This window comes from Tyto alba, unplaced genomic scaffold (genome assembly GCF_018691265.1).
Source record: "Tyto alba isolate M040663 unplaced genomic scaffold, T.alba_DEE_v4.0 Super-Scaffold_42, whole genome shotgun sequence".
NCBI lineage: Eukaryota > Metazoa > Chordata > Aves > Strigiformes > Tytonidae > Tyto > Tyto alba.
Window position 1 is genome coordinate 20,491,423 of NW_024881318.1, and position 15,369 is coordinate 20,506,791.

The 15,369-nt window shown below is 36.4% G+C and overlaps 1 protein-coding gene across 2 annotated transcripts in view; it reads right to left on the minus strand.

Annotated features, from left to right (window-relative positions):
- HCN1 (hyperpolarization activated cyclic nucleotide gated potassium channel 1) overlaps window positions 1–15,369 on the minus strand; it is a 191,794-nt gene that overhangs the window by 39,844 nt on the left and 136,581 nt on the right. For both annotated transcript variants that reach the window (XM_032987513.2, XM_032987512.2), the window contains one exon: window positions 6,373–6,519. In XM_032987513.2, the coding sequence (XP_032843404.1) occupies window positions 6,373–6,519 (147 nt within the window). The remainder of the gene's footprint in view (window positions 1–6,372; window positions 6,520–15,369) is intronic.

Consider the following 15,369-nt stretch of genomic DNA (forward strand, 5'->3'; position numbering starts at 1 on the left):
GACTGAAGCATACTGTGGTCTAATAACACCACATTTTGGCATCATACTATTAACTCTGGAGATGTTTCATCCTTTGTGCATAGGATTACAGTATAGTTAAAATCAGAATATAATGTTTTCTGATTTCTAACGATAAATATTAAATAGGAGGAAAAGGAAGCAAGTTTTAATGAGGAAAAGGAGATAGCTAAAAACTGGGGTAAAAAATAACGAAGTTGCCCAAATTGATATATTTAAGATTGGGTTTGAAAGGACCAAGTACTTTCTCTAAAAATATACATAATTTGTCTACATGTACCAAACTGATCTGATTTTAGTCCTCTTTTCACTTAAGATTCAATTACTACTCCTTTGTAATATTCCTCTGCTCTGCTCTCATGAGAACCCCCTGCAGTGCTGTGTCCAGCTCTGGGGCCCCAACACAAGAAGCACATGGACCTGCTCGGGGGTGTCCAGAGGAGACCACGAAGATGATCGGGGGCTGGAGCAGCTCCCCTGTGAGGACAGGCTGAGAGAGCTGGGGTTGTTCAGCCTGGAGAAGAGAAGGCTCTGGGGAGACCTTAGAGCGGCCTTCCAGTGCTTAAAGGGGGATACTGGAAAGGTGGGGAGGGACTCTTTATCAGGGAGTACAGGGATAGGACGAGGGGTAACGGTTTTAAACTGAATGAGGGCAGACTTAGATTAGAGATAAGAAATTTGTTCCTGTGAGGGTGGTGGAACACTGGCACAGGGTGCCCAGAGCAGCTGTGGCTGCCCCCTCCCTGGAAGGGTTCAAGGCCAGGTTGGACGGGGCTGGGAGTGACCTGGTCTAGTGGAAGGTGTCCCTGTCCGTGGCAGGGGGGTTGGAACTAGGTGATCTCCAAGGTCCCTTCCAACCCAAACCATTCTATGATTTTATGATACTATCATCCACTATAAATCCAGCAATGGAAGCTTTCCATCATTTTGTTGTAAGAGTACCTCCATTACAAGAACTGTTACAAAATGCCACCCTTGATGCAACACTAAGCACCATGCAGGACCATTTTCAGAGACTTACACCTGACTCATTAGGCTGTAATAGGTACCATAATGTACTTATATTCACTACCTCTACGGAAAAAATAAAGGCCCAGAACTTCACACAGTTCTGCTCAATTTCATAAAGAGCACTCTGTAAAGATGAAGCTTGTTAAATAGAAACTAGAAACAGCTTCTTATGGGCTGGTTGGAAAATTACAGACACAGAGCAACATTAACCTAGACAAATACAGAAAATAATGTATCCATTACCTCTTAGGAGTTAGCTCTTACAGCTATAATTCAAAAAAAAAAGTAAACTCAATGGTTGGCAGTGATTAAAAAAGTATATCAAAGTTAGGAATTACTAGAAGAGGAATTATTCAAATTGTTATCAGTATGCTGGCTGCAGATCTCATTCTCTCATCTCTAAAAGGATATAGCAGAGCCAGAAAAAATTATTGAGAATGGCAAGAAGGATAACCATTGGGGTGAGCTGACTTCCATGCAAGATTTAAGCAGAATAGGTCTCTATACCTTCCAAAAAATACAGTTTAAGGATGTTATAATAGAAGTCTATAAAATCGTACCTGGTATGCGAAGAGTGCATAGGAATTGACTGTACTATTACTTTTGCTACAAGAATTAATGACCACCAAAACCAAAAAACAGTAAGAGCCAGGTTCAATCCCAAAATGAGGAGGTGGTTTCTCATGCATCAGGCTACAGGTCTGTGCTCCTTGCCAAAGGATGGTGTAGCTGCAGAGTACATGGATTCAAGAGGACTGTAAATAAGTAATTGGAAGAGGTATACATTAAGGATTACCCAGTAGACAAATCACACCAGTCTCAGAGAATCCCTTGAACTAAAAACACTGGGAGTCTAGGAGAGTCATTAAGGGAAATACCATGCCTGCCCTGTTCTTGTTCTTCTATGGGCATCAACCTACTGCTAGCAAGACTGGTCGCTTACAGAAACACCAGAGCTGAGACACTTTGACATTTCTTACACTATGTTCTTAGATGAAACAGCTTACGTATATGTTTCTAATCTTCTGTAACTCAGGTGTCCTTTTGGAATAGAATTCTCTTAGCTGTGTGGGGGGGTTTATTTGTTTTTGTTGTTCTTGTCTGTACCGTAGCCATTTCATGTCATGACAGTTATAAAGACCACTTTGGGGACTAGGGCCTTAGGATGTCAGATGATGTTCAAGCAGCTAGGTGGTAAAAAGTCCAAGTTAAAAAATGTGAACTTTAGAAATCTTCACAAGTATCTCTGCTGAAGAACCAGAAATGGTATTTATATAAGGGAAACATGCTAATTGTTACAAACTGCTAAATACTACCTCAAGAAATGAGGGAGGGATATAGTTAATTGCAAATGCTATTAAAGGCAGAATTTATTTCACGTGCCAACTGCTGTTTGAAGATGTAGCCTTTTTTCTAACATGGTCAGCCAAGTTTTCTTTACCGTGAGAGTGTGCATTGGAGGTGGGGGTGGCGTGTGCAGAAGGAGCCTGATGATTAGTTCAGACTTGTCGCAGAACTTGTATGAAGATACAGATAGGTTTGATTAATCCAACTTTGCAAGTCCTGGAAGCAGCAATTTAAAATCTTCCATCTCTACCAAAATTGTAACTGCAAGGTGTCTCCTGACTATGCAATTCTCAAGAAGGCTGGGCAGTTATTATCAGAAAAGTCTAACTGTGAAAAAGAGGATATTCCTTTCTGTAAGAGTGAAATTTCTGAATTTAATGAAAAGCAACTTTAATTCCTTACTTTCATCAGAGATCACCTTTTCCTATGAGCAGGTAGAAGCACACCACATATGGCAACGCATGGTTAATTCAGTTTGAGAGTGTAGAGCAGAGGATATCCAATTAACTACATTACCATGGGACTAATATACCCAAATTGTGCAACTAGCTTAACTGGGGAGAAAATTAAGTTTTTAAATCCCATTTTTTATTAAGTGTCTACCTTAGTTCCCAGTCACTGAAGAGAATCTCTTTATTCATACAAGCTTATCCTTGAATAACACAGGTCAGCTACCAGTTACTTTACTCAGCTATGAAGCATCTAGAGAGAGCCTTGTAAAATTTAAAAATGTTCAGGATTCTTTTTTGATTTTTTTCATGAAGCCCTAGATAATTCCCCACAATAAACATGACTCTATTTCTGCTACCCAACAAAGTTAGTCACTCACACATATGCATCAAAAATTTTCTTAGCCTTTCAAGATTTTAATTATCCAATCTACTATGAATGTTCCATACATAATTTTCAGAGGCTCAGTAAAATTATAATCCATCCTATTTACCAAAAAAGTCTTACTTCTACTGTAAGCATATACAGCTTTATTAGTAGTATTTATCATGTAAAAATTAATTTTACTGCTAATTCTACTTCCTTTAGCTATTTTTAATGGTTGAATGATCATATTTATATTAATCATAAATAGATATATATATGTTATATATATATATATATATATATATATATATATATCATATTTATATTGATCATAATTACTTTTCTGCTAAAAAACAGTGAGCCAAACATTTAAAATATGGACCAAAAAATGGTCATGACTCCTAAAGAGAGCCTAGCTGTGGAAAGTTTCAGCCCATACAGTAAACTTGAATGGCTGAGAACAAAGAGAACTGAAAACACTGCAACATTTCTTGAATATTTAATTCTTATCCTATGCTAAACTCAAAGTATAATAAAATGTAGGACTCATAAAAAGCTTAAGAAATGCAGTAAATATTTATTCTTGAATGATGCAGCTAAGGTATCTGTGTAATCACCTGGACATTATAGGCTTGTGCAGTTACAGGCATGTATGATGGTATACCCCATCCAATATATGAACAATTGTGTTCTGCCTTTAAAAGGCTCTAACTTATCCAGTAGTAACATCAAAAAGCCACTACCTGCACCACCAAACTGCACATGCTGAAGTGGTAGCTAAAATAGAATTTGAAACTGCTAAACTAAGCACCCACCCAAGTGGTGTTTTCAGGGCACAGTGCATGAGCTGCCACCAGAGTTTGGACAGACTAGTTACAAAACCTCCTCTGGCATTGTCACTGTCCAATTCTTACTTTTTTTTTTTTTTTAAATCTTTTTCTGGACCATCTAATATGTTGTCATCATAGGGTAGTGTGCAACCTGACTGTAGCTGAGTAATGATTTTTTCTTATATAGTACAGAGAACAAAGAAGACATGCTAAGTACAGCATCATCACAGCAAAACCAAAAGCCTCTCCTTCCGTGAAATTCTATTCTTACTCCATGTTTTTAGTGGCTCATGAATTTCTGAAATTTTCCATGCTTGATCTCTCCCCAGAAGTGCTTTCTGTTTTTTATGCTTGACCAAATTTACCTTGCTGCTCTTAAGCAGTAACAAAAAAGGGAGTGAAGGGTACAGAACTAGGGGAGGGAGGGAATAATGGAGGAAACAAGGAGGGGGAAATAAAGGAGGAAAAGACAGGTAATTAGACTGTGATAACTGAAGATAGGTGTTAGTAAAAGAAGATTTGGGAATGGAAGGGAATTAGACTGCATTTATGAAGAAATGCTTTACTTAAAAGCGAAAATAGATGAAACAGTTTCTAATGTCAGCAACTGATGCATCTGTACGTGCTACTGTTCCTTTAACAAAACAAAAGCTCCATACTGGCCAAGATTCATGCTTTGACTGTCACTGTACTCTAAGGATAATTCCCACACTTTTCTGTCCTACATGATAGATTTTTATAGTACATTCTCCTCCTGACATTTCAAAAGCTACTGAGAGGAACCAGGGGGTAAACTGTCAGAGGCAGTACAGAAGCCAGAGCCCTCCACCTGCCCTCAAAAACACCTACAAATTCACAATATAACCGAAGGACTTGGGCTACATCTATGTTAGGGAATTAAATGAGCCCAAGCACTGGAATTCACTCCTCTGTACTGTTAAACTGTTAGAACAATCATGGTTTGGCCTGATTTGACTTGGAACCATCTAGCAATGACCCAGCAATTTTGGACACTGTTCACCATTCCCAGTTGGCAGTTTGTAAGCGGGGGGGTCACTACCAGAATTTTGTAACACAGACATGGCAAAACTGTGCCAGCTGCCCTCAGAGCCTGTGAATGGGCAAGGCATTGTTTCTCATAACTGTTTTTAATATGAAGCAAATGGTTGTGGCAATGGATTGTATATGTTTTCTCTTCACAACAAAGAGCAGGATTCGGTAGTACAGACAATCCATCACAGACCTATGGTCTTATGCCACAGAACTTGTTAAAAAAGCCCACCCTTCGCATATCCTTCCAAAAGTATAGATGTCATCCTGTGCTCTGTTGAGTGTTATATATATATATTTTACACATATACACAGACATATATACAGAACCACTTCTACCATGGTAGAAGATACTAAAAGGCATTACTTGGTATCACTGAAAATTACACAGATTTCATCATGTATCAGACTGCTCCTCCTTTATTCTTCCCTTTTCTTGTTTTTCACTTTTCCTTGTTTATACTTTCTTCTCTCTAAATTTTTCAACTTTATTCTTCTCCTGTTTATTTTTTACTTCCTTTAAGTAGAGGATATCATCCAACTGATAACACAAGCATCCTTGAGTAGGTCAAGCATGAGCACCACCCAACAGAAGACAGTCATATTTATATTTTCACTAAGCAGCTATCTTTGTTACAACAAGATGAACACTGCCTTCCTCCCAGGCAAGCACCTTGACAAAGAAAATTCCAACTGCTTCCATACATAACATAGTCATGTAACATAACGTAATGTAATGTAATATAGTGTAATATAACATTATAAAAACTGCAAAACTGGAATACAGACTACAGTTTTAACAAAATGTATTTTTTAATGCCCTGTATATCATATTCCAGCTTCCTCGTCTCAAGGAAAACCACTTTAACCAAGGATGCTACTTCACAGGCTGAAACAAAACAGCTCTCCCTTCACTGGAGGCGTTCAGCAGTTTCATCTGCACAGATGTGTGGTTAGCAAGCAGAGAGAGCAGAAAAAAACCTTTCACACAGGATCACTCTAGTTCAGCCCCTCCCTATTTTAAAGAATGGCAGAAAAACATGAGTTTCTCTTAACAATTAAGGATAGGATTTTATTGTTTGACATCCTTGGGTAGCAGTGACTCTGACAGACTGCTTCAAAACAGAGTGTAAATCTGCTTATTTCTTTCTGTTGATCTAATATAAAATTCATTCTCCTGGTCATTCATTGACAAGGTCAAATGAGATTAAATGTTAAATAATAGAATCAGAAAGAGCATTTAAACACAGAAACAGCAAAGACATTAAAGTTTTCCATACCATGAAGAACTACTTCTTACCTCCCTGAGGGGATCATTGAGCTCATTCAAAATGTTTTCTTCATCAAAGATCTTGCCTTGGTAGCGATGCTCATAGTAATCATGGATCTTCTGTCGCATTTCAGCAGGTAACTTGTGGAATGACATGTACTGTTCCACTTGTTTGTACTGTCAGGACAATAAGAGGAAGAATCAGAAAAAAACACCCCCACTTTTTTACTATCTAAAGGCACCTATAAAATGAAAATTCATTCATGTATACACTTAAGTTTTGCATATTTTATAGGAATAACATTTTATTCATATGTCAGAGAACCCCCACACAAAGATTAGTTAATTTAGTATTACTCATGTGGCAGTACAACTATAAATTACAGAAACTGCCTTTAGTGGCAGTGCTAATATCCACATTAATGTGTAAGTTTTAGAAGCCAAACCCTCACACTTTTCATGTGTTCCTTAAATTCCCAGCTATACAGAAATTGTGAAAGTACACTGACATACTTTTTAGCTCATTCCATGCAGCAGACAGGGAAACTGTACACAGTGTCTATCTGTGTCTCTTGTGCTGCATTCGGAGAGAGTTTAAGGTGTGAAGTTTCAGAAACTTATGCTGTATTCATATGCAAGACATTAATGTTGTGTATGCTTATAAAGTGACTGAAGAGCAAAGTTAAAATCTGTGGAGATAATGAAGTAGAAAGCATTCCTCAGGTGGAATGAAGAGAAGTGAATTGGAAAAATAGGCTTGGCATCAGGTAACAGAAAGTTGGGAAAGAGAGATGCCAGGACCCAGAAGACTCAGAGGAACTCACTTAATTTACCTTGTGCATTTGGTCTCCTTGTTCCTATTAGTCATCTGTCCTGTATTCTGCATTGTTTGCTCCCCTTCTTCAGAAGTCTTTTTGGATAGCATAATTTTCAGAAAAATAAAGTCCCAAACTAACATACTCAAGAGTTGTACTGTACTAAACTGCATGATACATCTGGGACCCACAAAAGGAAGAAGGTGCCTAAACAGAAAATGGAAGAATACCTCCTGAACAAGACGTTTGCCCCTCAGACCTCCCACCCTTGTCTCAGTTGAAGAGGGTAAGTTGAAGAGACACAGAAGGATAAAACCTCTTCCAGGTTTATAGGTGAGTTAAAACTTGGCAGAAACTTGGTTAACTCATATAGAGAGTCTTAATTTAATTTCTTTTTTTTTTTTTTTGATGCTTAATTAGGCAATTTGAACCTTTTTCAATGAAGAAGCCAATATAGTCTTAATTAGGATCAGCATCTCTGTAGCGCAATTAAATGAATATATAATGTATATGCAATCATTACAAACTGCAGCACATATCCTTTAACTTGTATAATTGAAGGCTGCCCCATTCTCTTGAATTTAAATATGATTTTGCTTTGTAAAGTGGCAAAAGATTAGATGAGGCCACATGTACAACATGCATTCCACAAGTAAGAGGAAGCAATTTTGCATGGGAGTACTTAACAATGTATGATGAATATGTAAGTCTGGTTTAACCTCTGTAGAGCTATTTTGCACCTCCGAAGCAAGAATTCTGGAAAAATATATCCCATACATTGTGGGTTTGAATCAGAGTTCTGGGTCACCAGAAGACAGGCATACTCTAGCATAAACAAAGTATTGCTTCTAAAATTACCCTACTAATCAGTTGCAGCTAATCTAGGCACAGATTTACTTAGAGGGAAGGGACAAGATTGCCCAATGCTCTATATATCTGTGACCAAGGTGGTCACAGACTCCCCGCTGCTGTGCAGTGCTCCAGCTTTTCCGCGGGAAAGCCAAAAACTTGGTGCACTGTGCAGTGCCCCTCCGTGTCTGTGTCCAGACCTCCATTGCTGTGGCCTCATGTAAGGATATGTAACACGTGTCATCCATCGTAGCACACATGGACAGGGAAATGAATTCATTATTCTCCCTAGCACTGAGGCTGCACCGCTCTACTCAACCTTATTTGCATACAAAATGTGCTTGATTAATGCTAGTAAGGAGTAATCCTTGCTAACAAAAATTATATATTAATTGAAATGTGCAATGCAAGAGAGCTGCAAAGGACTTTTATACCAGAATGACCTTGAAGAAAGAACATTCATGCTAAAAGCAATTTGCTTTGCCAGCAATTTATACTGCTCTCTTTCATTAGTGCTGTTACTTGAATAGGTGCTTTTTCCCACACAAGCGAGCTTTTTTTTCTCTGTCAGGTTTTATGCTTACACATGAGGATTTTAGAGAAATGGAAAAATAGAGAACTAAGAGGAATTTAGTGCTTATCACTGGGGTGTCTCAAAATGTTTCCAAATTAATGATACATAGAATAATAGGGACAGTAACATTTTGGTTTAGGATTTGGTTTTTTGGTTTGTTTGGTTTTTTTTTTTTTTTTTTTTTTTTTTAATTTACAAGGAGGTTGAAGTCTCCCACAACTCCCAGGAATATTCAGCCATCTAAAATATTATCAAGGACTCTTCCCATAATATCCACCCTTTGAGTGTACAGTATACTATCACTAACACCCTGTAATAAATCTTTTCCTAATCTTTCTCAGTGTGACTTTCCTCATATTCTGTATCATTCATGCTGCTACTATTCTATTAACATTCTGTCATAGCATTCAAGTGAAGTGCTACCTCAAAACTTTTAACTTAGTCTTTTCTTCAGCAACTGATACCTCAGGACTGATAACTCAGTCCAAGTAATGATTGCTTTTTTATTTCTCAGAACAGCAAGTTCAATTTTTCAGCCTGCTATATGTTATTGGCAATACTGAGGGTTTCCCAGATCAGTTGTTACTGTGGTGTGTCACATGTCAGTTACAAAAAAGTGTGCTACAATGAAGATACAAAGAGAGCAAAATTAAAATGGTCTTGTTCATTTTGTGTAATAAAACACTAATTTGCCCAAGTGAATTTTGAAGAATATTTTCTCTGTGGGTACCACAGATATCAATAATTGTTAGAAAATGAGATATTTTGCACTTTAAAATAATTATACTGATTTTTGTTGGGTTTTTTTACTCATGAAAAAATGCAAGTAACTTAACGAGAACTGAACTATTTTCTGGGAAAATGTTACATGTTGAAAAAGTTACTTGTCAATAAACATTTAAAAATTCTCATTAGCACTGTGAATCCCTTGAATAAATCCAAAAATTCAGTAGCTGCTTCCCCTGATTTTCTGAAGTGTTATTTTACATGCAAAGTTGATAAAACTGTCAGCAAAGTTAAATTTTGTCAAAACTTTGTATTTTAATCATATTTTAAAGAGCTGTTACTGATCCTGAGTCATCCATCAGACTTGACACTTGAACCTATATCTTCATACGTGAGTGGCATAATTTCTCTCTGATGTCTCTTCTCATCACACTGTATTCTGTATCTTTTCCCTTCTGGACTGAAAATTTTGGTTTGCTTGGGGTTGTTTGGGTTTTTTTATTGTTTTGGTTTATTCAGAAAAGAGATGTCTCAATTCCATACTTACAAAAGCACCTCTGGTGCTTTTCTTACGTCTATGTGAAATAACTTTCAGAGCCACATCAAGTTCCCTCAAAACTGACTTTATTTTTATTTTTATTCTGGGCTTTTTTTATGCCACATGAGAAGCAGCAGACTTCATTCAAAGTATAATTGACTACGTTAAAACTCTCTACTTAAATTTCAAATTGCCTTTCCATCCTTGCTCCTGCCTGAAACCAAGAAGTGCTTGATTTTCCAGGAGGACTAGTAAGGGACTCCATGTGTGCACATCTAAAGAGATGTCAGAGGCCTCTAAAGGCAACTCCTAACTAAATCTGATTCCAGGGTTCTGAGGGGAGAAAAATGAAACATCCAGGCTATTCAGCAGAGCCTGTGCTGGATGAAGACATGGCAAGACAAAGGAAAACTAAGATAAACTTTTTAAAATGAGAACACTGTTGTTCTGTCTAATGTTACTACACCCAAGTATGAGCTTATTTCCATAAAACCCTAAACACGGTCCAGTTAACCTCAGTATGTTTTCTGGTAATCAAACGCTTTCAGACTGCTTTAAAAAACTTCTTAATACATAATGATGTAACTGACTACAATTAAATAAAAAGATTGTGATATTTATTTCTCTGGAGCAGCTGGTTTATACTCTGAAATAATGCTTTTATTATCAATACAAATACCTTTTTTTTTGTATCCCAGTGTGCTTCTATACTATCTACACTGGTTTTGGCCTGTACAAATAAAATATTCTCTGCATTTTAATCTTCCTCTCTCTCAAATTCACTACATGTTGTCTTATATTTCCATAAAAGTAAACAGTATTTTTGAATGCTGATTCTGTTTTTCATAGTTGTTACAACTATGTATTCCTGGTCTTTTCAGTATCTCACTGAATGGAAGAAATGCTGTGTTGCTGACCACTCCACACCTATCTCTTTTTCAAGATGAATATTGAATTGTTTGCCCTAAAATGAGTAGTATATTAATGTGCTTTATATGTTTCAGTGCCATAATTTCAGTAATTTCTACCCCAGTGTTTTGTACTCATCACTGAAATGAAGATGCCCGTAAATGCTACACAAATAAACAAAATTGCTGAAATACGCACGAGCTAAGTGGATTTCAAAGTAATATTTCACAGATTTTTACTGCAAAGCACCATCCAGTAATAACCATTTATTGTTGTTTCAGCTATAATCTTATTCACTGTCTCCTTGTATGTAGCAAAATTATACTACTGTATTCCTCCAGCAAAAACGTGAGTAGTACGACACTGATTATATGAGGTCCTTAGTAGAGTTGGTTAGAAAATGACAGTTACCCTTAAATAAATAGGAATGTAAAAAGGCAAAGGAGGTGAGGTCTTTTTCATAATGACTTCCAACTGAACCAGGGAATAATATTTTAAAATGTAAACTGTATCCCAGTAGAGGCAATATCCCAATGCAACCAGTAAAAGAGAAACCTGAATGTTGATCTCTCACAAGATACTTCAGTACGTAAGTTGAGCTTACCAGGTTCTTTCCTCATAATATTTCATAACTAGCAAGTTGCCTTTTTTAGCCCAACAAATTCTCAGAGTCCTAATAATCTTTAGAGATCAGCGTTCAGTCCTTGATAAAATAAACCACATAAGCAAATTAAATACATGAATGGTATCGCTTGAAAAACAGGACATTAATGACATTTATGTACAGTACCTGGACCTGGTCACATCCAAGCTATCTGAATTCCTTACAGGAATAAGTGCCAATGTCAGATTTTTCCAAAATGTCAGCACTCAACAACACTGATAACTGACCAGGTTTTCAGATGACCTAGGTCCCTGTACCTTCACTTGAAAATCCAGCTTGAATGGTACACCTTTTGCACTTCATACAACAGTTTTGTCCCTGGCAAGAAGCTCACCCGTCTTAAAAACAGTTTTGAACCTTATTATAAATTTCAGTCTAAATGCATGCACATGTAGTTTAAATCAACTAATGCTCAGTACAAAATGATCTAGCAGCTCCAAAAGCTCCTGTCCCTTGTTATTTCTCTCTGGAGTGTTTATAGATGGGAATCATGTCTCTTCCCAGCCTCATCCAAGTAGTCTATTCTAGTTTTTGTTCAGAAGACAGCACACCTGGCCCTCTTCTTTTTCATCCATTCTAGTTTGAGTTCATCTGTCTCCAAACGCAATTACTAGAACTGTACATAATATTTTAGAGGAAGTCTCATTGATTCATGGTTCATACTACTGTGTCTTTCCCATCTGGTGGAAAACCAAGATGCATTGAAATGGTTGTTTGCAGTCATTGTATGAGAAGCTTCATCACTCAGATTCCTCATTTTCTCCTTGCCACTGGCAACTGCTGTGCTCCTCATCTTCCAGTTTATAGCAACAGCTTGTACTGGTACCTGAGTCCTTGGATTCAGAATTTCTGAATTTCATCCTACTGCTATTATTTTGCCTCTCAAAACTCAACTCATGTTTTCTATAGGATACCTTGACTTTTCTAGAATATTAGCATATGAAGCTTTATACCATCCTAAGTTTCATACCATCACCAAACTCCTGAAGGTATAACGCAAGCCTACTGACAATATCATGCCTTTAGGTTTTTTCCTAATAGGCTTGCTCCAGCTTGGTATCTGGAAAACTCACAATGGGCCCATAACCAAACTGGGGGAAGGACTTGCAGTAATACATGTGAAAGCAAAGAAAATTGCTGTCTTACACCAGCTTTGCTTGTGAGGGCAGTATGAGGTCTACATACCCTAAAGCAAGCCGATTTTGTGTAGATGACATTACGGTCTACATAGCAGGTGCCATGTAGAAGAGATACCAGAAACTTCTTATACATCCTAATACTTACATAATTTTCATCTTTGCAATTTTCATCTATTACTACTTTAAAAAAAAAATCCAGTGAACCAAAAGGCAGCAAACTTGACTATCACCAAAACTGGACTCTGAACAGAAACTTTTAGAATTATAAAATTAAGTGTGCTCTCTTTCTGTACTAAAGGCTTGAAAAATGTAGACTGACAACAAAGATTGAAAAGTTAGTGCGATACCTTAGTTCAGCTTTCTAGAAGTCAAATGTCTAATTTAAACCAGTTATCCTGACTCCCACTCTCAGAACCAGACAGATAACGAGGGTCAATTAATCTCATTCTCAAATTCATGTCTGGCATAGATTAAATAAACATGCCTTTGTCATCCTAATATTTCTCTCTCCATTGACCCTAGGGGAGGTCTAAATGACTACTGCTGAACAATTAGCTAAACATCAACTGTAACCATGTATTTTAAAATAATAATTTATTTAAAGGTTCTAAAATATGAACCATTCTATTGTGATACACATATATATAGCATCTAATTCATCAGGAAAATACTAAAGGATTACTTTCAAGTTCAATCATTTTGTCCTTATAACTGCGCTTCTAAAATTTTAAAGGAAGAATTTTAATAAATTTGGTTATCAAAATAAGAAAGTGAATGCTATAGGGAGGTACTGATGAATCTTTAATTATCAAATATCAGGTGAGGATTTTATATTTGTGTTTCAGATTCCTTATGGCAAAAAACAGATGGGTGCTTTTCTTTGGACGGACAATATTTTCCTATTATTCAAATAGCTTTTTCTTGGTTGAGTGTTTCTATAAACACACAGTTTACAATGTTACAAAACAATTTTCCAGTATTTTTCCTAATCCCTGTGAAAGTTCACTGGGTTTACACCTCAGGAGTTCAAATGTAATTCTTGCATTTTCCACAAAATATAAGCAGGCATCATTATGTCAAAATCCTTTTTCTCTGGGGTATTGTGCTGTAGGCCTTGAAACAAGCTGAAGCAACCGAGGAGCTTTGCTTCTCCTCTTGTCCTTCATTTTGCTGGGCGCAAGATTTCATTTTCTACCTAAAGAATTTTTATTTTTACTTTTTTCCAGTGAAGGAAAGGGTAAAAAATTTTCTGAAATAGTTTGGAGGAGGGGAAGACACGACAGGCAGGGAAGGAATTGTTTCAAAGCATCTAAACAATGTTGTCTCAGTTTGACATTAATTTGCTTATTCAAGGAGTTTTAGGCCCCTCACTTCTCTGCAGGAGGTACCAGACAGACAACCTTTCAGGAAAAGATGGGAGGCTGAACAGGGATCCCAAGATACAGAACAGAATGGATGGCATTTGCAATGGTTGTTTAAGCAAATACCGTTTAACACTGAAGCTATCCAAAACAAAATGTAAAATGGTTTAAGCTAAAATAAATTAATGCATTTTGGTTTTGCTTTGTTTTGGTTTGGTTTGGTTTGGTTTGGTCTGGGTTGGGGTTTTTTTGGTTGTTTTTTGTTTGTTTGTTTGGGGTTTTTTGGTTTTTTTTTTTTTTTTTTTTGATGGAAAATTAATATAATTCTCTTGGAGTGTGGAAAGGTTAATGGTTTAGGTAGAAAATTTTGCTTTGTGGAAAGTGTGTTTGGTATTAAAAATATATGCCTTCTCAAGCAGTGTTAATACATAGCTCTGGAGATAATGAGAGCTGTATGGACACGGACAGAACTGAACCATGATCACACATTTGTGAAGAATAGCAGCTGGGGAGGGGCTTTGACATATTAATTACATGCGAGGTTTTATTGCCTCTTTCTCAAAATTATTCAAATGCGTAAGTGGACTTTGAAAGCAAATAATTATGGAATTACACCAACTGTTAAATATGAAGAAAACTTAAATTCTTACTTAAAAAGTAAACATATTAAAATAACATTCTGGTTTACAATTCACAGAAATATATGTAATGCCTGATATGCTTAAATTTGGTGTTCAACAAAATGTTGACTTAGCACTCAAATTACGTTGATGAAGAAATTTTAAAAATGCAAACTGGTTTCATCTGACAAAAAATTCACAGGCAATTAATTTTTAAACAATATAGCTATATTTCATTTGCTGAGATTTCATTCAGCAGCAGAAGGATAACTGCAAGAGCAATGAATATTCTAGTACTGAAAGAATATAAGGGGGAACAGTTTTCCTCCTTACGAAAAAGAACATCACTTTTTAAAAACAATCTTTCTAGAAAATATAGTTTTTAAGATTAAAGGGATAAGATTTGCAAAATTCTGTGGAATGACCACATAATGAAAATAGATAACTTCCATTTAAAGATGCTATAAATGAAAACATTATGTATTTTAAAGCAGCCACTTTGGTAAAACACTTCATAAGCTGTTTCAATTAAATTCCATATATTTCATTTAATAACAATGCTATTAAAATTGTATGTACAAATTAGATGTTGTCCCTCCCCCAAAAAAAGAATGTGTAATTTCATATGGCACATTTTTCCCTTTTAATGATATCTATCTCCCTCTGATAGGAAATAATAAATTAATTTGCTTTTTTCACTCAATCATTTGAGAAATTAGATTGTTTACAAGCTTTTAAAATGATCTCTTAACCCAGTATTCAATACTTCCAACTCTCTAGCTGAGCTGCATGGTTGTATGTCTAAATATCACATGATATTGTTTCTGTTTGC